Raw genomic sequence first — 22,079 nt, 5'->3', positions numbered from 1 at the left:
TTTGAAGTATAATTTTTTGTGTAAAGGAGTCCAACTGCACCAGAAAATCAAGTTTTTATCTCTGAAGGGTTTTGTTGATTTAAAATTGTATGTCAGTTTTAGTTTAAAGCGAAACATTAGTTCGTCACACTTTCGCATTCTGGAATGTTTTCAAGGTTTTAAATTTATTTAATTGAGGACGAAAATTAAGTGATAATTTTGCTTAAGTTACTTTATTTAAAAAAAAAAAGGCAGATCGATTTATATTTAAAAACAAGTTGCTAAAATTCTAAGTATGCTTAAATGCATTATTCGCTAAGATTTTTCAAAACCACTTAAACAATCCTTTTAAACTATAGTTTTATTTTTGCGTATGACTTTTTTTTTAATTTTTTGTTTATTATTTAAATTGGCAACAAGAACTATAACAAAATAAAACTAATATCAGTGAATAAATAAGCCAATATGAAAAAGTCAAAATTAAAATTTAATAAATTAAAGCTTTATAAATTTCCTAAATCAATTATTGGTAAGATAAAAATAATTATTCCATTGGATTCAATTTCAAAAAAATGCACGTAATTATAAAGGTCGTAATTTTAATTGTATGATAAGCAAATTTCTTTATAGCTTAGTGCTTTTAGCTTGATTAATTCATTTTTATGTTTTACCTAAATAAAAAATTTGTGTTTTCTAAAAAAAAATAAAATTCAAATATAGCTTCAACATTTTTTATTAATTCCTTGTACCAAGAGCAACGCCAAAAAGATTAGTTCATTAGCAATCAATTTGTTTTTATAAAGATTAAGGTATAGATTGGACTTTATTTTATTACCATTGCAAAAGCAGAGTTAGTTAGATTAGTATAAATTAACAAACTAAGATGTAAATTGGACATAATATTAATTGCTTTTGATAACTCTGCAAAAATCGGCAAGCGCAGTGGCATATATATAAGTTAATTAGAAAAGTAAATTATTTTTAATACAAAGCAATAAATTTAATATTAATATTTTACATTTTTGAAGCTTTAGAGATGCCGGTGGGACTTAGAAAGATTAGTTTTTCGTTTTATTTACCAACTTGGACAACATTTTATTACGTTTTTTTTTTTTAATTAAAAATCAACTCACTAATTTTCGGTTACTCTGTTAATGGTATCGCCGATCTGCTGGAGCAGTCGCAGCTAGATAATTATAAAACAAATCATATGAATTATTTTAAAACAGAGTTAAAAATTAAACAATATTTTTTAATCCATTAAATGTGCCGTTGCACCGCTCTGCGGGCACAGTGGCAACCCCGATCGTAAGCCCCGCTTGATCGGCCAGAGCGGGTTTTCCACCGCTTTTCGGGAGAGAGTCGGAGCGGAATGGTATGGGGAGCGAGCCGAGCTGCAGAGCACACGACGCTCGGTTAGTTGAGCTTAGCAGTCCAACCGACTTGGATATAGATATAGTCGCTCCGCCGTGAGAAAATCGCGGTTAGTCGGGGAGAGTCGAGGGATCCGCGATCTTGGGAGCACTTTTGCATCGACTATACACGGAGCGTGAAATACTAAATAAATACGAAAAAGAAAAAAAAAACGACAGACGACACAATAAAGCAACAAATTCGTAAACAATCAAAGTAACGGCGATTTGTGCAAGTGTAAGTGACCATTGTGCGAGAGTGTGTGTGTGTGCAACTAATTTAAAGCCGACTTTAGTTTAACTAAGATTTTATTAACGAAAAAAAGCCCCCGCGGAGTGATCAAATGCTTAAAACAACATTTGATGGCTATACTAGAAGTGTACAACTGGAAATTACGCAAATTCTGTTTTAAAGCCAGTTAAACATGTGAAAAACGATTTCACTGAGGTGCAAATGTGTGTTGGTAGCAGCCAGTGCGGCGTATACGTAACCCCCCCAATTTTGTCAAATCCATAAAGAAGAATCGGGCTAAAACAATGGGCCCGCCGCCCGCCCAGCCTCCCACAGCAAAAAACAAAAGCGTTGGAAAATCAAATAGCCGTAGTTCACCTTTCATTTAGCGGCCACAACAATAACAACTCTCTGTCGGCCAGAAGAATGCGGCAAAAACAGGCGTTTTTTTTTTCTGCATTATTTATTATTTTTTTGTGATTGTTCCGTCGGCTTTGTTTTTCTGCCGTCGCCAAGTGCACGTCTTCATTTCATTGGTTTTAGTTCGATCGCTATGCTCTCGGGCCCCCAAACCACTTGAAGATTACTACGATCTTTGTCTCAACCTGTGCCAAGCGCAAAAAAATCAAAAAAAAATCAAATAAAAATAAATAAAAAAAGATCAAGCAAAATAAAGGCAAACCAGCAAACGGCAAACAGCAAAAACGTGTCCCATAGCCCAAAAAGACGCTCACAACAACAGCATCGGTCCAAGACATAAAAGTCAACCGGTTGGTTAAGTTTTCGAGCACCAGCAAAAGTAACAGAAAAAAAACAGAAAGAGCAACAGCAAATGGCAAACCCCTCTTTTCAAACCCCCTGTTCCCAATTGTGGCGGCAATAATATGTAAAAGCCGAGAAAAAATCAGAAAAGAAACAAAACATCAGGCAAAAACGCGCGGCTATACTTATAAATAACAATCTAGATGGCTAAGAAGAAGCCACCTCAGCGCAGCTCAGCTCTGAAAGCTGTTTAGCATAGTTTATTTAAGCGCTAATGGGCGGGGGAGGGGTTTGGGATCCGTTTAACTGGAAACCGAAGTCCGAAAAAGATGCTAAATATGCGATCAATAACAAATGGAATATTCCATTCCTGGCCAAGTCTCGACTCGCCTCGACTTTCTTTTCTAACATCCGCTTAATTTGCAATTCAAATTGAATCCTAAGAGAAGCTCGTTACATTTTTGAAATCGAATGCAAAAAGGTTATCACTCCTTGAGTCATATTTTATGTGACGCACTTCCGTCTAGATCTGATGAAATATATGTCTTTGGGCTCGATCACTGCCCCGCTATTTGGCCATATAGTTAGGCAGTTGGTGCTAATTCCCTTGATTATTGACGCCTTTGCCAAACATCTTGATAATCTCATCTGGATTTTGGGCTGAGCTCGCTGGCCAAATTTAAGTCATGGGTTCAGATTTCGGCTCGGCCCAAGAGTTGAGTTGGTGTACTAGCCATAATTGACTTGTTGGCTCAGTGAATCCCATGCCAGCGGCAATTAGCACAAAAACAAAATACAATTTATTCATATTTATGGCTCAATTTGATTGTTGCTTACGTGCAATCGTGTTTTTTTCGAACCGCCGCACGCCATTTGAGATTTGAGAGCGCGAGATGTCGTACAGTATGGTCTCGGTGGATTTATTGAAATGCTAATAAAACGCTAAATGATGCCCGCCATGATGAGCCAGCCAATTTTGCGAATGCCAAAGCCAAAGCTAAAGCCCCCCCAAAAGTCAAAGCCTCAAGGATGAGGTTAAAGCCACAAAAGAAGTCAAGCGCCCTGCAAAATCAAATAACCAAAGTTATTAACTTCCGACTTCGTAATAGAAACAGCGGCGAACAACAAATCAATGGCCAGCGGACAACTACAGGTTTTTGTTTTCCTCAGACGTCTTCAAGTGAAACTCGCGGCACGATCGTGAGTCTGGTTTTTTTTGGTTGGGTTTATTTTTAGTTGCCCTGCCGCCGGACTAAATCAAATCACTTGAGCATTTCATTATATTATTATAGGAGGAAGCGTTCTTTATCCGACGGGCAAACAGCCCCAGGCGAAGTACACATATGTGTATGTATATGAAAGCCAAGGCGTTAATTCAATCAAAATCATTGCGACGAAACAGACATGACAAAGCGGAGGCAAAGTCTCGCTTCAGAAACCACTTTCAGCCATCAGCGACTATTCGCAGCGCATAAGGGAAGAGTTAAAATCGATCCAAGGCTGGCCAAAGTCTATTACAAAATCGAAAACCACGTATTTTCCACTCAAAAGTGGTCTATTTCGCAGATCCCTTGTCATCGCGTATACGCCATGTGTGCCGAACCACCTTTCGTAGCATACATTTTGGCTTATATGCGATTGAATTCCATGCTGTGGCCCCAGATATTTATTTGCATTGCTAAATAACTCCGCGATGTGTCATTTATGTTATTTTTATTCACTGCAAAGCGAGTGTCACGTGTTGATTTCGATGCAAATTAGTTGCTGCTGCACATCGGATGAAATCGTGTCGTTTTGTGGCCCCCGTTTAAAAGCGGATAAAGCAGCTCAGACGTCGCAAAGTTGCCGTTGAAATCGCGACTTACTTATCCGCCACTTGAGTGTATTTTTTTGCATTGCTCCGACGCCAGACTTCAGAGATATCATATATTAATCTATATACAAATATGCCAATATGTTGTGTTCAAAGCAACTTATATTTGCATGCGGTATTATAAAGATATTTGACTTTGAGGAGAGTTTTCTCTTGAAGCTTGTTTTTTTCATCAATAGTTTATTTTTTAATAAATTGTTTAAATCTCATAATTTTAAGCTGAGAATATGGGAAAAATCGTATAACTTGATTTGTGTACAGTGCGTTATATGCGGCTAAGCGGAAACGTCTGTTCAGAACTACTATGCAATTCTTAATTCCCTTGTTTCTAAGGCCACGTTTTTAAGGATTACACAACTTAAAAAGTTAAATGGCTTAAGGAAAAGTGTACTTCCCTTAAAAGTGTTTTTCTTTTATAAAAAAAGATGCATAGATATAAAATAATAAAATTGCTTCAAGACACTGATATTAACTAAGCAATGAAATATTCGAAAGATGTAGCAGCCATTTTGAAAATTAAATTTTTGAAAAATGTTGAATTATACTTGTTTTATAACTTAACAAAACTACAAGACCAATTTTACTCAACAAAGCAGCATTCGGATATAGAAACCTTTCTAGAAATTCGTCATATTTTTGAAGCCACTAGCGGCTAACCTTCAGTGCATTCCTTCTTGAAATTTTGGTAGATTTAAGCGTTAAACTTCCTGTGTTAAGCAAATATATAGAGAAAAGAGAACTTTCGACGGAATTCTTTACTATTTTTGAGCACTTATCGCTGGATAAAAAATAATACAAAAACCGCACTTTAATAAGAGACTTTTAATTGCTCGGAATTATAAAGAATTGTGTGTTTGATCTTGACAGGAAACCTTATTTCTTCAGAACAATGAAATGTTACAAAAAACAAAAAAAACTGGGCTGTTCCACTTATTAAATGCCTGATAAGGTTAATCTAATTGTTCATTTTAATTTCAACATTTCTTAAATGCCAGTCCACAGATGGCATTTGAATTTTGAAGACGCGAAACCGGCAGCTCATGGCACATATCTCTAATTCTTTGCAGACCGATCACCAGTCATGTTGTAGCCACGTAGACAGGATGCTTCTGAAGTGACTCGAATATGGACCTTGATTTCTTGGAACAGCTCTGTAAGTACAAAAGACAACAATCCCAAAGGCAAATCCATTCAATTACCACAAGTGTTTATGCACATATTTTCGGCAAGGATAAACAATTCAAATTCAAATGGGGTCCTTGCAGTGGCCCCGTTGAAGGCTGGCTCAACTCTCCTCGTCATTGACAACCAAAGTGGAACCGAAAATAGACATAACAGGGGAAAGGGCCATCCGATTCTTTCAAATACTCTAAACCCGAAAGGGCACACTTATGTTAATAGGTTGCACAAAAAATGTTTGAAACAAGTTATACCAATTAGCAAATGGCTTAAAGAGGAAATCAATAAAACTTGGTTAGACTATTTTAAACAAAACTAAACTAATTTTAAACAATTCTGAAATATTTAACCATTGCTATATGTCGAAGAACTAAACAAAAATTAAAAACAGAAAAGTTATAATTTTTTTCATTTATTTTTCCGATTGTTCCTATGAGAGCTATATGATATAGTCGTACGACTTTGATGAAATTTAATCCGTAAATCGGAAATATTTAACCATTACTAAATGTCGAAGAACTAAACAAAAAAATAAAAACAGAAAAGTTATAATTTTTTTTCATTTATTTTTCCGATTGTTCCTATGGGAGCTATATGCTATAGTCGTCCGATCCGGCTCGTTCCGACTTATATACTACCTGCAATAGAAAGACAACTTTTGGGAAAGTTTCATGCAGATAGCTTTAAAACTGAGAGACTAGTTTGCATATAAACGGACGGACAGACGGACAGACGGACAGACGGACATGGCTAGATCGACTCTACTAGTGATGCTGATCAAGAATATATACTTTATAGGGTCGGAAACGTCTCCTTCACTGCGTTGCAAACTTCTGACTGAATTTAATCAAAACATATTCTTCATTAGTTTCGTAAAAAAAAATATAAAATCCCCCCAAACTGTTAGTTCTAGATTTTTATGTTCGACGCATACCGTTTTAACAAACAAATTTCTCCCTTACAAAATTAAACAGTAAATATCTTTCACTCAATAAATTATCTAAATACAATATCCATGCATCCATTTGGAAATCTTTAAAGTTAAAAAAGAAGTACAATTATCACCAGCAAATTAAAATGGCAAAACGTACGTTTACAGATAGGCAGCACTTTTCTGTTTATTAGTTCTTAACATCTTACCACAAAAAATAATATTTAACTAAAGCCGCTTAAAAATTTGTCAATAAATTGAAAAAGAAAATTAATTTGCTCACCATATTCTGTTTTAAGCATATGTTACGTTTTTTATAAAATATCTAAAAGCAAATAAATAATTCGAAATTAGGTATACTATAACTATAGTTAATGTAAAAATGAAAATAAAGCTGAGCCATCCTAAAAATTAAATAAAATACTTTATTTACTTCTAAATGAAAGCAAGGGTATTCGAAATTGAATTGGTAAAGGTTCGTCCGTCCAAAGTTCTGCATCTCAAACACCAACACAGACAGGGACAGACCCAGAATGAGACAATCAGGATATATGATAGCTGGAATCGTTTAATATATTTTTCCATACAATTTCGCTCCGACTGGCTGGGATTTGCATGCCACTTGTGCGGCACACGAAACGAGCAGGTTGTTTGATCAATAACCCCGACATCGGGGGACGGAAGCCCAAATATTTGCACTCCGGCTATGATTTCGCTGGCCGCAGTCAGTGCTCAGATATTTCCAATCCACATCCGACGTATCGCGACGTTTCGCCCAGTGACTAAACAAAAATAATAATAAAGAGTGTCAAATTGCTGGCAATTCGCGAACTTCTGAGATTGGGGAAACAGTTTTGCAGTGATTAAACAGGGGCATGCGGAGTACTACGAAAGCATTTGTAAAAATATTATATCGGAGAACAATTGCATAAACAGTAGCTGCGCGATTCCCGAAGACCCTGAAAAATGACGATGATCTGCTGCTGCTGCTACTCCTGAAGTTTCGCTGATTCGAGGGCTCCCATTATTATATTTATTCCAAGCAATTAGGTTTCGTTTTCATCGGCGCTTTCGGTTGGTTACCATGCCGATTGGACTCGCTCTTCTGTTTCAGTTCAGTTCAGTTTCAGTTTTATAGTTTGATTATTAGTATCTGCTTGTTTTCGAGCCATTTTCACTGCTCAGCGAGTTGTGAAGAGTGCATCAACCGTATGCTCGCTCATACGTGCGTTAGATAATTATTTTCTCAGCTCGAAACGGAGCTGCAGCAGCAGCAGCAGCAGCAGCAGCAGCAGAATGCATCCAAAACCGGGGGGGTTACTGAAATCGAAACTCCATTTTTTCCATTTTTCCATTTCGTTTCCATGGATGCTGGCAGTCAGCAGCAAGTAACTTGGCCATCAGTGCGATTCGTTTGGGCCAAGTTGCGAGGCGTTCGCGTTGAAAAAGTTTCGGATTCGGAAGTCCTGCTGACTTGAATCCCCGCGAACAATTCGGTGACAAGCGACAAATTAATTATGGACTACCCCAAGACTTTGAATGGTAAATGCTAACATAGTAATAATAATAATCCGCCCAAAGCAGCCTGCATAAATTACACAACAATTTGCATTCGGCACGTCAACAATTTATTTGGCCATTTATCGATCAAACAGAGCGGGAATTTCAGGGCTTATCATCAGGCGGGTTGCTTCCAGTTTTCAGTTTTCTGTTTTCTGTTTTCCGTTTTCAGTATTCAGTGCCCCGGATCTGTTTTTTTCAACCGTAATTATCTACGGCTATGGTAAACGCCCCCACAGAAACGTGCGATATTTCTACTATTTCTCAATAAATGAAATGTTTTTCTGGTATTATGATTTGCAGTCCGCGTCGCCTGCGATTCCCGGACTTTGCTCTACTTCGAAAGATAATAAAACATTGTTTGCCTACATTTCACTATTGGATGTCAATGTTTACTCACCAATTACGTAGCAGAGTAGCTTTTTTCCGACTTAATTGGTTTATTGTTTTTACAGGGGAATATTCAATTTGTATATTTCTACGGAAAAGAATTCTATTTGAGATCCTTTTAGCTTTGTGGCAAGTGCACACCTGTACTGGCTCTCTCTTAAGGAATTTAATGTCAACCGGAGACCATGTATTTATCACACTCGATCCCCAGCAATACCTTTGTGGTAGACTAACCATCTATTAATTTGAAAAATAATATAGCCACCAAAATGTATACATCTGTTCAATGTCTACAGAATTTAAATGTTTTTTAGCTTCATAATATAATGAAAGATTTAATTTTAATTTGAGGTAAAGATAGTATATATGTAAACTACTATGCTAAAAATATTTTATTTTAATTTGTTTAATTAGTGCTAAATTCAGTAATTGAAAAGCAAGATTTTTTTAAATCTGCTTATGCCAAGCATAATTTACAAATAAAATAAATTTAAATTGTATAAAGAAATTTATTACAGCAAATATATTTATTTTACAAACTTATTTTTATTGTTAATTGCAATTCATGTTAGAGTTATAAAATTTATATATTGGTAATTAATTACTTCATATATCCTTTCACATATAATGTCACATAAAAATATGTAAAAATTAGTTTATTAATTCAATAGGTTGCTTTGGTCAGTTTATTTCACATTCCTATCTCTCACAAAGTATTTAATTAATAAATTAGTTTATTAATATAATATGATTGTTTAAGCCAGTGCTTACAAGACCTTTTAGTAATTACCTTACTTCCTGTTCTTACAGCTCCGCAAGATCTGGACGGCATAAATGGCGATGGCATGGACAATCTGGATCTGTTGATGCAAGGAGCCCTCGACGACAGCATCCAGCTGGGCCACAATGGTCACCTGTCCGGAGCAGGAGGGGTGCCCGCCCACATGGAGTCGCCGCACACACCGCCCATGAATGGCCTGGACACCCACTCCCAAATGGGTGGATGCGGACGCGTGGGCAGTACGCCGGTGGCGACGCAGGCCCAAAGCCACGTGCATCCGCAGCTGCCGGAGAGTCCGCCGGACTCGCAGCCCGCCTACAGTCCGCTGGGCGAGGCCCATGGCATGGCGATGTCGGGGCGGGAGCTCATCTATCCGGGTCTGCCGCCCATGCAGCACCAGGCGCACCTGCTCCAAACGGACCTCGACCAATACGCCTCCCCGCCGCAGCAGCAGCAGCAGCAACAGCATCACTTTGCGGCTCCACAGACGGATGTGCGGATCAAGCACGAATCCGGACTCATCATTAATCCGGGCAACTTGCTGTGCCAGCAGCAGCAGCAGCAGATGCATCAGCAGCAACAACAGCAGCAGCAGCAGCAGCATCATCAACACCAGATCAATGAGCAGCAGTTTGCCAGCCATCACCAGGATGGGATCCTCCAGGATCCGATGCTCTACTACAACGATGGAGCGGTGGGTGGTGCGGGCTTGTATGCGGCCGGCAGCTATCAGAACCTGTCCACCTGCACTCTGACCTCCGCCCTGGGACTGGATCGCGTCCAGGTGATCGGCACCAGCCAGTTGTCCCTCAATCGTGTGTCCGCTCCCTCCACGCCCGTGCATTCCTTGTCCCGCAAGCGCAAGATGTCCACGCAGCTGGACTGTCCAGACTTTGCACCCACCCCCAAGGTGGATGCGGGCCTGCAGATGAGTCCCCTGCGCGCCTCCCACCACTCTTTGGCCACGCCCACTCCGGCGCCCTCCCACTGCTCCGCCTCCGTCTCGCCGGCCCTGTCCGCCGTGAACTCGCAAACGGACAACAGCCTGGACGGACAGCCCGGCGGCGGAGTGGCCATCGGTTCGGGATCCGGTTCGGGATCGGGTTCGGGATCGGGCAGCGAAGCTGGCGATCCGGCGGGGGGCCAGTGCATCCGGTTCAACGGCTTCCAGCCGGAGAACTGGCACAAGCTCTTCGACCAGAGCCTGCAGGAGCTGTCTGTGATCTACTACCGCGTGGACGCGGACAAGGGCTTCAACTTCAGCGTCTCGGACGACGCGTACGTGTGCCAGAAGAAGAACCACTTCCAGGTTACTTGCCATGCGCGCCTCCAGGGCGATGCCAAATTCGTGAAGACACCGTCCGGCTTCGAGAAAATCAAATCCTTCCACTTGCATTTCTACGGCGTCAAGTTCGAGGCGCCCAACCAGACGATCCGCGTGGAGCAGAGCCAGTCGGATCGCTCCAAGAAGGCCTTCTATCCCGTACCGTGAGTAGATCATTTCACTGGAAGAATAAATTTAATATGTATGTATGTATACTACGGCGGTTTTTTAAAAGGAACTTTGCTCACGCTTTTAAATAGTAGATATTGGTGCAAAATAAATCTAATTAAAAACCAAACCATTTAAGACCTTGCGCAACAGTACGTATGAGTGATAAACTTTAGAGCCAATGCGCAAAATATGTACATGCTTTAAGTCGATATATGTATGTAAATTCTAGATTTCTTCACTTTAAATGGTAACCATAATTTTGTACCCATAGAAAAACAAGAACTTGACAAGGATAAACAAATATTACAATTTCATTTTAATAGGTCAATAATGCCTAGGTTATAAAATTATGATAATAGCCCAGAGAACTGAGCTACTGCATTTAACAACAAAATTAGCCATATTAATTTTTTGCTCTTACTTAATTTATTTATTATTTTGTTTTTACAAATAAGTAATTAATTATTATATCATATTTCCAAAGAAATTAGGTGCTTTAATTATTTACTATTATATATATATTATACTATAATCACGATCCAGTTTGCTGCTTGCTGGTTCCCAATAGTTCACAAGTTCAGAACACTATATATGGGGTATTCTCCTAGCTAATTTAAACATTAATTGAATAAAATATTAAATAAATTGAATGACAAAATTTATTGGAGTTGTGAAAAAGTTATGTCTTGACTTACAAAACAACTTATGAATTCTACAATTCAATTTCAAAAATAAACGGCTCATTTTAATATTAAATTTCGAAATCCAAATTTTGATTTAACAATGTATGTACATTGGAAAGCAATTGTTTTGTTGAAGTGGTTTTAGGAGGTTTGAAACCACCCAAAAGAGTTTTTAAGAAAAGGTACTGGAAACATCGCCCTTAAACACAAACTTGGCACAATTGGAGTTTTAAAAATATTGAAACCAATTTTGTAATACCTTTTTAATTGGTTTTAAACCTCTTCTGCACTGCATTTTACTCATTATTTTTGGTTTACTATGGAGTTACTAACCATTTTCCAATTCCACCCGCAGCATCGATCTCCAGAAGCACATCGTGAGCAAGATCACCGTGGGCCGGCTGCACTTTTCGGAGACGACGAACAACAACATGCGCAAGAAGGGTCGCCCCAATCCGGAGCAGCGCTTCTTCCAGCTGGTCGTGGGCCTCCATGTGCACACCATTTCCGGCAACTTTCCGGTGGTGAGTCACGGCAGCGAGAAGATCATCGTCCGTGCCTCGAATCCGGGTCAATTCGAGTCCGACGTGGATCTGTGTTGGCAGCGTGGCCTGACCCCGGAATCGGTGGTCCACATGGGTCGCGTGGGCATCAATATGGACCGGCCGGACGAGAGTCTGGTGGTCCATGGCAACCTCAAGGTGTCCGGCCACATTGTCCAGCCGAGCGACAGTCGCGCCAAGCAGGAGATCGCCGAGCTGGACACGTCGGTGCAGCTGCGCAATCTGCAAAAGATCCGGATAGTGCGCTACCGCTACGAGCCGGAGTTCGCCGTGCACTCGGGTCTCCGGCGGCAGAGCGACACGCGGGAGATCGAGGACACCGGCGTGATTGCGCAGGAGGTGCGCGAGGTGATCCCCGATGCAGTGCAAGAGGCTGGCAGCGTGGTGCTGCCCAACGGAAGGGTCATCGAGAACTTTCTGCTGGTCAATAAGGTGGGTGTTTGCATTTATTCCATCCAGTTCATCCACTCAATTTCATCTTTTATACATACGTACCAAAGGACCGCATTCTGATGGAGAACATCGGAGCCGTGAAGGAGCTGTGCAAGGTGACGGGATCGCTGGAGTCGCGCATCGAGCACCTGGAACGTGCCAACATTGGCCAAAGCAGCCACCAACTGCGTGCCAAGGACCTGCTGGAGCCGCGCTGCATCCTGCCGGAGCGAGGAGCCATCAAGCCCTTCGCCAGTCGGCGGGACGGCTACGAGGTCTGCTCCAGCCGCTCCCTGCAGATCGTCATCTTCCTGCTGATCATCGTTATGGCCGCCTGGTGAGTAGAGTTACATTTTCCCATTCAGCTTCAGAAAACATAATCTATTAAAAGAAATTTGAGTATTATAAATATATATTTTAATAAAAAGTTTTAAAAACCAGGTTAACGATAAATTAAATTATGATTTTGGATTGTGGGTCTTTCTGGCTTTGCAACATGGTGTTCCCGACCTCCGGTTGTGGGCTTTTAACTTTAATTTTTTATTACAAAAATCAAATATTCTATAAAACGGCTATATAAGTTATGTAAAATTTTCCAATGAATTTCTATAGCAAGTATATGATAACAAAATTAATTATTCTATAAAACGGCTATGTATCGATTTTTTTTTGCGTATGCATTTAAATACAAAATAGGTGATTTCTATAGCAAATATATATATATATATATAGTTTAAGTATATGTTATATATATAATCCAATTAAAAAGTAAAGGGGTATACTGTTTTGGTTTCAGAACACACTGTGATTATTTAACAAGTAAAAGTGTCAAATTAAAGTTATTAATTTGATGTTACATTTAAATTATGGTCCTCGGTTTTGTGTCGTTTTGGCTTAAAAAAAAAGGTGACCCAGGCTGGCACTTTTGGCCCCCTAGCCATCGAATTTGTATTAAGTATCGTAATTTTCTATAATTTTCTATGGCCATTTTATAACATACCCAGAAAAGTGCTTTTCTTCAGTTAACGAATAACCACTCTATAATTTCCCTTCCCCGTCTTTTTAAAGCCTGGCGGCGGTGTCCACGCTGTACTTCGTGGAGCACAACAAGCAGCAGCAGATGGACTACCAGATCTTCGGCAACGGCCACTTCCGCCCGGAGGCGGGGATGACGCACCTGAGCGACGAGGAGCGGCACTACTTCCACACGCTCTTCAAGAACAAGACGAACGGCACGTGGCCCGGTCGGATGTACGCCATTACCAGCACGGCCCGTCCGCCCGGATACCGACCGGCCGAGGAGGAGGCGGCGGACCTGGCGGCGGTGTTGGTCAAGCCGCAGGTGTCCAGTGGCCAGCCGAGTCCCAAGCACGTGCTGATCACAACGACGGCGCCGCGGTTCAGCAACAAGACCATCAACAGCAAGAAGGGCAAGTGGCCGCCCACCCAGGAGGTGCTGCGTCAGGCGGCCGGTCAGAAGTTGCACGTGGCCAAGGCTCCTGCTCCTGCTCCCCCTCCTCCGCCGCCGCCTCCTACCCCTACTCCTACTCCTTCAGCCGCAGCTGCTGTCGTCAACGAGACACTGGCCTCCACGGAGAAGCCGCCGCAGGCCATCCTCCTGCCGCAGGACTTCGAGAACAACTCCATCGACATCGATGCCCAGCTGAAGCAGTCGTCGCAGCTGAAGCTGGACGAGCACATCGTGGTGGTGGGCACCATCGCCAGTCCCGCCTCCGATGCCTACGACTCCAGTGCCCCCGCTGCCGCTGGCCATCCCATTCGCAAGTTCAACCCGGGCACCGTCTACACGCACGTCTACAAGACGGTGTCGCCACCCACTTCCAACCTGGCCCTGACCACCAACAAGGTGAGCACTGAGTCCGGCGTCCAGAGTGTGCTGGCCCAGGCTCTGGACGTTCCGCCGCCGGCCATTCCGCTGCGCAACAGCAGCGACAATCCGGATGCCCTGGACCTGCAGAACCTGAGCAACACCAACGAGTCCGTGGACAACCCCATCACCGGGGTGTACGGCTTCGAGTACCAGGCAGCCGGGCTGAGGGAGTCCAATGTGGGCAGGCGGTCGGCCAGCCAGCGGAGTCTGGAGTGGATCCGGCAGCGGAGCTTCAAGACGCCGCTCTTTGGACAGCCGGCTGAGTGCAATGGGGATGAGTCGGTCAGCGATAATTGTCAGGTAAGGATTGGCTTTGAGGTGATCCTCATTAAAAATTTGTTATAGCCATGCTATCTTCCAGTCCGTTTGCTTCGAGGAACTGCCTCCGAAGCAGCCCGAACCGGACAATGTGGATGCCAATGTGAAGGAGCAGCATGTCGAGGACGATCTGCAGTCGGCTGAGGAGCAAGACCAGGATCCGGACATCCAAGAGCCGCAATCCGCCGCCGTGGTTGGCAATGAGACCTCGGCCGTTCTGGAGGCCAACCAGCCAGGATTCTTGGGCAAAAGTTCGCACAGCACCGATGCCCTGGCCAAGAAGTTTCCCCAAGACACGGAGACGGTGCTCGCAGCCAAGGACGATCCCGTCTACCAGCTGGTGCAAGCTGCCTCCGCCTCCGCCTCTGCCCAGGATCAGGGATCAGGTGCCAAGGCGGAAGAGACGGTGCTGCCGCCCTTCCAACTGGACTGCTGGAGCGTGGCCAGCTGCGTCCTGGCCGCCCAGTACAACCACACCATCGACGTGGAGCAGTTCTGTCCCACCTCGGGCAGTTCCCTCAATGTCAGCTACATAGTTCCCGTCTCGCGATACCTGCAGGCCAGTAGTCTGGAGCTCCATCTGAGGTACGTGTATTGCACCATGTTTTAGGGGAAATGCAATAAAGTCGGCAGTTGTTATCCTACTTTTTAAAGTTCAATATAGCATGCACTAGTGTAACTAGTGTGAACTAATCATTCTTAAAAACTTTTTGTAAGAGATAGATAGAATTATGTTAAGGTTTTTTAAACAAGTAAGGTATTCTCTGAACTTTATATTAAAATTGTTTTTTTTTTACAAAAATATGGAGATATATCTTTCCTATGTAGTGCGAAGCTGAATTAAGCTGTATTAAAGTTCCAAAATATCGATCCCATTGCTTTCACAGGATATTTATAAAAGTGTAAACTATGGAAAAAGCAAAAAAAATCTTTTTTAAATTAAATGCACCATACAGAATACTGTTTTGCATATGGATAACCCGATGTCTTAACATCAGTTAATATCAATTTTTTTCTGGTTAGTCTAGCCAAATAAGGAATCGATGAACTTATTAACAGCTAAAAAGGTTAAACATTTTTTTTTAAATCACAATTGATTATCACTGAAAAAAAACAGTTTGTAAACATTTGATTCTAAGCAGCCCTTCAATTTTTAAAAAAATCTTAGTCTGAACTAAGCTAAATTCTGTTCTCATAATTTTAAAAAAAATTAAGTTTAGAACGCGGCTTTGTATATATTGACATACCTAATACACTTTTTCTTGATAAGTTAAGCAGTAATAACCATAATTCTTTCGACAGCTCCAACAAGCCGCTGCAGTGGTCCATCTGCATTGACGAGGACCAGGCCAAGCCCAGTGCCAATGCCCAGCTGAACGAAGATGATGAGGCCACGCCCACCAGCGGAGTGAAGATCCTCAAGCAGCAGGGCAAGAACAAGCTGAGCCTGGCTTTGGATCTACCCGACCGCGGCTACTTCCTGCGTGACTTTATGCTCCGCGCCAGCCACGACTTGGAGCAGGTGAGAGTTCAGCATTGTGTAAAGCTTTTTCGGGGATTCCTCAACTCTTTCAGTTGCAGCAAAAACTTTGCGACGACAGCGCTCACCTGGCGAACCCCATACTCCAGTACAACTTTAGAATCGTAAGAGATTGTGATTAGTTTACAGCTTAATTTATGACACGGATCGAATCTGAACTCCAAAAATCTACGCATATGTGTGAATACTGCATGTTTGAATGTTGCGGATATGTCCTGGCACCCCCAACACGGATAACTCGTTTAAATTAGGAAAATGAGAAAATGATATAAACTAAAACTGTTGATCAGCGAGCAGAAGTTAAAACGAATACATTTATACGTAAAAAAAAAACAAATCATTAATAAATGCAAAACAATTATCGACCATTTAAATAAAATATGTAGAGAAATCTTTTAAAATGTTCTTTTAGTGGCTGGGAAATGGAAAGTTTTGAGTGAAATTCAAAAACAATTTCGAAAAGAAATGGTACTTATTTGATTTATGACATTTTCAAAATGTTTGTGGCTGATTGAAAATAAATAAATGTTTTTTCAACAAAAGAGTCATGATCATGAATTTTTAATTATAAATTTGACCAAAGAAATAATAGTTCACAGCTTTTAGTGTTCATATTTAAATCCTATAGTTGTTATCCAGTTCTCTTTTATATAAAGCAAGGTTTTTAAGCATTGGTCGTTTAGTTGGGAAAAGAAACAGAACATGATTTGAGATAGATCTAGCCCTAAGGTTTTTGATTGGTTGTGCAAACTAATAAACTAGTTTTTAAAAGCTAAAGAAATATTCTCAAACAATTAAATTATCTAGACTTATCATGGACAATTTAATGAATTTTACTAACAAGAATGACAGCTAGTAGTGTCAAAATACCAAAATAGTCCTATTTAATGAATTCTCTAACTATTCTCTAAGAATTCAAGTGCAATTTTGTTTCCTGAGGCCTGAATAAGAAAGTTCATATATGTATCTAGGAGAAATTAGTTCACTTTACTATCAAACAAATGGGAAACTTAACAGATAATCGACTGGTGGTGGTCTACACGGCGAAGGGCTGATCCTTGCCATCCTCGTGGTACTTGATGTAGGTCTCTCCGTGCGTGAAATCCTTGGTTCCCTCGAGGCGACCGCGAGGCGGAGCTTTGTCGTAGTCGAAGGCCTTCTCCGACTTTCCAAACAGCTGATTGGCCATCTCGATGTCCTCGCGGTACTTGCCCACGACCACCTTCTTTCCAGTCATTGGATCGGTTATGTCACCCAGCGGATAGACGACCTTTTCCACGTTGTGCGTGATGAGGCGGGTTAGTCGCTCGGGCAGCTCCCGGATTAGGACCACATCCCCGGTTTTGCACACCTTCTGCGGATCGTGGGCAAAGTAGAACTCATCCTTTTTGAAGTACTGCAGGAGAAAACGGTAACAGAATTGGTTAAATTTTTCGTGGTATTGCCAATGTTTTGCCTACCATATTCAGATTCTTGTCCATTTCCATGCGGCGAATACGTATCTTGGAGGCATTCTGCTTGACGCAGGGCATGCACTGGCCCAATAGTAGAAGTCCTCGCCTTGACATGTTCCTGAAGGATTTTATTTCAAGATTCTATAAAAATAAACAACCGGTTGCAGGAGATATAAGCCAGTGTGACCAAAGCGTTTACTCGTCTTATATTTTAGACAGCTGGTAACTATCGATAGGAACAGCTGATGCAGGTGTTTGACTAGGGCTGCAATATTAACTTTTATAATTTGTTTAAACTACTATTCAAATAAATTATACAACTTAAATTATTAAGAGGATCCTCCGAAATTTAAAAATCAAAGATATGTCGTTAAAAGATTTTATCTAATATAGTAATTAATCGAAGGAATAAGCAAAATAAAGGTTTTTTGGACACTAATATTGATTTCTCAAACAATAAATTGATTTTTGAGCAAAATTTCGGTCTAAAGTTGATTAGAAATAATAAATAATAATTCCATTTTTTAAACTGTATATAATGTCGCTAAGGTGCTTCTGATAACGGATTTTTGTATACATATCGATGGCTGCATTTGATGCACTGCTGTGTGCAACTATCGATTACGCGAACTGTACATCGCTAACATATCGATAGACCGCGCGCTCCACGTGTTTTCTCTTCCATTTTTCCCCAGCAAGCAACACGTGCGCAGGCTTGCTCCGTCTATCAGCAGATTTCCCAGACAAAAGCAGATATAATGGCCGACGTGGGTAAGTTCGGAGTGTGATGAATAAAAAGCGGACTGCAACTGTACGGATTATCTGCCCGCAGAGGTACGCAAGGAGAAGAAAAAGAAGAAGGTCAAGGAGGAGCCCGTGGACGGCGATGACATCGGTACGCTGCAGAAGGAGGGCAACTTCCAGATCAAGCCCTCCTCCAAGATTGCCCAGCTGGACACCTCGCAATGGCCGCTCCTGCTCAAGAACTTCGACAAGCTGAACATCCGCTCCAACCACTACACGCCACTGGCCCACGGATCCTCGCCCCTGAACCGCGACATCAAGGAGTACATGAAGACGGGCTTCATCAATCTGGACAAGCCGTCGAACCCCAGCTCCCACGAGGTGGTGGCTTGGATCAAGAAGATCCTCAAGGTGGAGAAGACGGGCCACTCCGGCACGCTGGATCCCAAAGTGACGGGTAGGTGGCAGCGCGTGTTTCCCTCCCCCCAATCAAAACCTAACCTCAATGTGTGGCCGCGTGTTTTTTTCTTTTTGTTTTTTTTTCTGGCAGGTTGCTTGATTGTCTGCATCGACAGGGCCACCCGGCTGGTCAAGTCGCAGCAGAGCGCTGGCAAGGAGTACGTGGCTATCTTCAAGCTCCACGGAGCCGTGGAGTCGGTGGCCAAGGTGCGCCAGGGTCTGGAGAAGCTTCGCGGCGCCCTCTTCCAGCGTCCTCCGCTCATCTCCGCCGTAAAGCGACAGCTGCGAGTGCGCACTGTCTACGACAGCAAGCTGTTGGACTACGATGAGAGTCGCAATATGGGTGAGTCTGGCTTTTATTACCCACGAGCTAGTGCCTTGCTGCAGGATTAGTTTGTCCTGCAGGGATGCAGCCTGCATATATTTCATAGAAACTCCAGTATTTGCCCACCCGCGCAAATGCACATTGTATGTGTTAAACAATTGTCTTTTTCTCTACTCCACTGCCGCCTACTCACGTGCTTAGGTGTTTTTTGGGTTAGTTGCGAGGCCGGCTCCTACATTCGTACCATGTGCGTCCATCTGGGTCTCGTCCTGGGCGTCGGCGGCCAGATGTTGGAGCTGCGTCGCGTCCGCTCGGGTATTCAGTCGGAGCGCGACGGCATGGTGACCATGCACGACGTTTTGGACGCCATGTGGCTGTACGAGAACCACAAGGACGAGTCTATGCTGCGACGCGTGATCAAGCCGCTGGAGGGTCTGCTGGTCAACCACAAGCGCATCATCATGAAGGACAGTTCGGTGAGTGGGGGCACTGGGAATTTGAATGCATACCCCATGATATTAAGCCGGCAGGTGCCTGCAATCCCCACGGGCACCTGTGACTATGATTGGGAACAGTAAAGTCGCTGATGTGTGTATGTGGGGCAGCGCTTTTAACCTGCGCGCTTGACAAAGAAATTTCGGTCGACATCTTTTCTTTTCAAATACTAAACTTGATGGCAACTAACCAACTTGGTGTTCCCCAGGTCAATGCCGTTTGCTATGGTGCCAAGATCACCTTGCCCGGTGTCCTGCGCTACGAGGATGGCATTGAGATCGATCAGGAGATCGTCATTTGCACCACTAAGGGCGAGGCCATTTGCCTGGCCATTGCCCTGATGACCACAGCCACCATGTCGTCCTGCGACCATGGTGTGGTGGCCAAGATCAAGCGTGTGATCATGGAGCGCGACACATATCCGCGCAAGTGGGGCTTGGGCCCCAAGGCGTCGGCCAAGAAGGCGCTCATTGCCGCCGGCAAGCTGGACAAGTTCGGCCGGCCCAATGAGAACACTCCTAAGGAGTGGCTGACCGGGTATGTGGACTACAATGCCAAAAAGCCCGCAGCGGGAGCTCCACAAGAAACTGCTCCCTCAAATGGTTCCAGTGACGCCAGCAAGGTAGGATATCTTTTTTTTTTTCCATTCGACAATCTCTTACTGACTTAATCCATTTATCCAGCGCAAGTTGAGCACCTCCAGTGTTGAGGAAACGGCGGCCGCCCCAGCCTCCGAGGAGACTCCTTCCAAGGACAAAAAGAAGAAAAAGAAGAAGCACAAGGGCGACGAGGAGGCCCCAGCTGCCGAGGAGGAGGCATCTGCCGATGTAGAGCCAGTAGAAAAGGAGAAGAAAAAGAAGAAGAAGAAGGATAAGGATAGGGACAGAGAAGAAGCTCAGGAATAGAAATCGAATGTTTCTATAGGATTAGGTTTTATAGAGAACTCTACGGTTTTTGTGTAGAGACACCTACCAATTTGCTAGCTGTTAAGTTTAAGTACAAGTTTTTATGTGTAGAAGTGCATACAAATTAAAAAATGCATTTAAGTGACATTCGCAATGCAATAAATTGTATATTTTATTGTAAAAGTCTGGCTAGTTTTTCAAGCTCTTTTAGTTCTCTTTAGCTTTACAGTAAGAAAGGTCTACTCAAATGCAAGGTGAGTTTAAAAAAGCCATGTTTTTAAGTGTCTTTCAATGTTGCTTTTGCTTGCGTTATCTTTAAAGCAAGAACTTTCATAACTAACTTAAAAATGAAACTCATGAAAAAATAACGCAAAAAAAGCATATTTGACCTACTTCGCATGTTTTTAACCAACTTTTGACATAAGAAATAATTATCTTTTATTATTTTTAGCATGGAAAACTACTCAAAGGTCGAAGCGTGGGAGCTAGTGCGTATAAGGTGAGTCTCCATTTTAGTATAATTATTCAGTAATATTTTGATGAGCATTAACTTTCGCCCCTATCTGAAATTTAACTTCTCATGTTGAATGCGAGATTGGTCTTACTGAAAATGTATTTCAACTAAAAAATGTCCAATTTTGTATTTATCCCTACTAAGTATCTTTTTATTCCATTTTGCAGGATGGTTTATCAAGTGGATGCGATCATTACAGAAGCGGTTCCCAACCAAATGGTAAATATATTATTATATAAATGTATACATTTTTAAAGTGATGAGCATTAACTTTCGCCCCTATCTGAAATTGAAACTTCTCCTGTTGAATGCGAGATTGGTCTTACTGAAAAACATCACAACAAATAATTAATTAAATACTTTGATTATCTTTTACTAAATAAACGTTCTTCTTTTTTTTTTTAGATTGGGAATCCCACGACATGATTAATTCTGATTCCGGTTCCTCCTAAATAAGGTAAATGTAAACCTTTGAAAATAGTTGTAAATTGGTAATTGATGAAAAATAAAAGCTGATTTATGTGGCATGATTTTCACATTAACCGCAACAAAACCCTACTCCAATAGGTCCTACTGACAAATCCTACATGAAATAATACCTTTTACCTGAATGTAACAAAACACTCGACTCACAATTGCCTTTCTTTTGATTTTTTTAGTTCGCAAAGCATGTTGTTATTATTGCAAGGTAATTATGAAAACACTTTCAAAAGTTTCTATTGAAAATGATGAAAAGAAAGAGCTGAATTATGTGGCATGATTTTCACATTAACCGCAACAAAACCCTACTCCAATAGGTCCTACTGATCATTTTCACCAGAAACGAAAAGCGTGTTCTATTTTTCTCTCAAACTAATTAAGCCTTTCTCTTTTAATTGCAGTTGCTGAAAACCCTCCTTGCTGATTTGTTTTGAATTATAAGATTCAAAACATATTCTATTGTAAACATTCTTTTTCCAGGTACAGTACGTCCCAAAACACCCCATCCAATTTGTAGTTTTAACCATATGTATTTGCAAACAAAATAAAAGTAAACAAAAAAACGTGACATTTATTTAATGGGATTAGGTCATGCGTGCTTTTAACCTAAAAATATAGCCAAAAATCTCTGCCAAGCCTGTTTGGGCGGGCAGTCATCTACCAGGGGTGCAAAGAGAGCGCG

At 41.8% G+C, this 22,079-nt stretch overlaps 3 protein-coding genes and 3 non-coding genes across 7 annotated transcripts; 5 read left to right on the top strand and 1 right to left on the bottom strand.

Annotated features, from left to right (window-relative positions):
* The first annotated feature begins 1,389 nt into the window (after nt 1-1,389).
* Nucleotides 1,390-16,422, top strand: LOC128254285 (uncharacterized). 2 transcript variants are annotated; one of them, XM_052983227.1, is made up of 9 exons: nt 1,390-1,629; nt 5,326-5,411; nt 9,129-10,587; nt 11,633-12,272; nt 12,341-12,609; nt 13,341-14,463; nt 14,525-15,066; nt 15,784-16,003; nt 16,063-16,422. In XM_052983227.1, exons 2-9 carry the CDS (start codon nt 5,384-5,386, stop codon nt 16,141-16,143), a joined length of 4,362 nt encoding a protein of 1,453 aa, XP_052839187.1. In that variant the 5' UTR covers nt 1,390-1,629; nt 5,326-5,383; the 3' UTR covers nt 16,144-16,422. The 2 variants fall into 2 exon arrangements, with proteins under 2 accessions (XP_052839187.1, XP_052839186.1); XM_052983226.1 differs by having other exon boundaries at nt 16,057-16,422.
* Nucleotides 16,423-16,985: 563 nt separating this feature from the next.
* LOC128254287 (28S ribosomal protein S17, mitochondrial) lies at nt 16,986-17,682 on the bottom strand. The gene is made up of 2 exons (XM_052983230.1): nt 17,482-17,682; nt 16,986-17,417 (listed from the first exon to the last, which is right to left on the bottom strand). The coding sequence occupies exons 1-2, from the start codon at nt 17,587-17,589 to the stop codon at nt 17,058-17,060; spliced, it is 468 nt and encodes a 155-aa protein (XP_052839190.1). The 5' UTR covers nt 17,590-17,682; the 3' UTR covers nt 16,986-17,057.
* Nucleotides 17,683-18,106: 424 nt separating this feature from the next.
* Nucleotides 18,107-20,586, top strand: LOC128254286 (H/ACA ribonucleoprotein complex subunit 4). Its single transcript, XM_052983228.1, has 6 exons — nt 18,107-18,246; nt 18,308-18,676; nt 18,770-19,021; nt 19,205-19,479; nt 19,707-20,120; nt 20,182-20,586. The coding sequence occupies exons 1-6, from the start codon at nt 18,234-18,236 to the stop codon at nt 20,401-20,403; spliced, it is 1,545 nt and encodes a 514-aa protein (XP_052839188.1). The 5' UTR covers nt 18,107-18,233; the 3' UTR covers nt 20,404-20,586.
* LOC128254508 (small nucleolar RNA snoR639/H1) lies at nt 19,511-19,650 on the top strand. Its single transcript, XR_008267559.1, has one exon. It is a non-coding gene; the product is annotated as a small nucleolar RNA snoR639/H1 (small nucleolar RNA).
* A 347-nt stretch (nt 20,587-20,933) lies between the features above and the next one.
* Nucleotides 20,934-21,020, top strand: LOC128254504 (small nucleolar RNA Me28S-Gm1083). The gene has a single exon (XR_008267555.1). It is a non-coding gene; the product is annotated as a small nucleolar RNA Me28S-Gm1083 (small nucleolar RNA).
* A 146-nt stretch (nt 21,021-21,166) lies between these two features.
* On the top strand, nt 21,167-21,255 carry LOC128254503 (small nucleolar RNA Me28S-Gm1083). The gene has a single exon (XR_008267554.1). It is a non-coding gene; the product is annotated as a small nucleolar RNA Me28S-Gm1083 (small nucleolar RNA).
* Nucleotides 21,256-22,079: the final 824 nt, after the last annotated feature.

Source organism: Drosophila gunungcola (genome assembly GCF_025200985.1).
Source record: "Drosophila gunungcola strain Sukarami chromosome 2R unlocalized genomic scaffold, Dgunungcola_SK_2 000004F, whole genome shotgun sequence".
In the NCBI taxonomy this organism is placed as follows: domain Eukaryota; kingdom Metazoa; phylum Arthropoda; class Insecta; order Diptera; family Drosophilidae; genus Drosophila; species Drosophila gunungcola.
This window is presented reverse-complemented; position numbering and strand designations above follow the sequence as displayed.

Bases quoted from the DNA above. Each gene is read 5' to 3' on its own strand.
- LOC128254285 (XM_052983226.1), top strand. From the start codon at position 5,384: ATGGACCTTGATTTCTTGGAACAGCTCT. The intron at 12,273-12,340 runs GTGGGTGTTTGC...TACGTACCAAAG, and splicing joins ACTTTCTGCTGGTCAATAAG to GACCGCATTCTGATGGAGAA. The intron at 16,004-16,056 runs GTGAGAGTTCAG...CAACTCTTTCAG, and splicing joins CCAGCCACGACTTGGAGCAG to TTGCAGCAAAAACTTTGCGA.
- LOC128254287 (XM_052983230.1), bottom strand. From the start codon at position 17,589: ATGTCAAGGCGAGGACTTCTACTATTGGGCCAGTGCATGCCCTGCGTC. The intron at 17,418-17,481 runs GTAGGCAAAACA...TTTCTCCTGCAG, and splicing joins TGGACAAGAATCTGAATATG to TACTTCAAAAAGGATGAGTT.
- LOC128254286 (XM_052983228.1), top strand. The intron at 18,677-18,769 runs GTAGGTGGCAGC...TTTTTCTGGCAG, and splicing joins GCTGGATCCCAAAGTGACGG to GTTGCTTGATTGTCTGCATC. The intron at 19,022-19,204 runs GTGAGTCTGGCT...TCACGTGCTTAG, and splicing joins CGATGAGAGTCGCAATATGG to GTGTTTTTTGGGTTAGTTGC.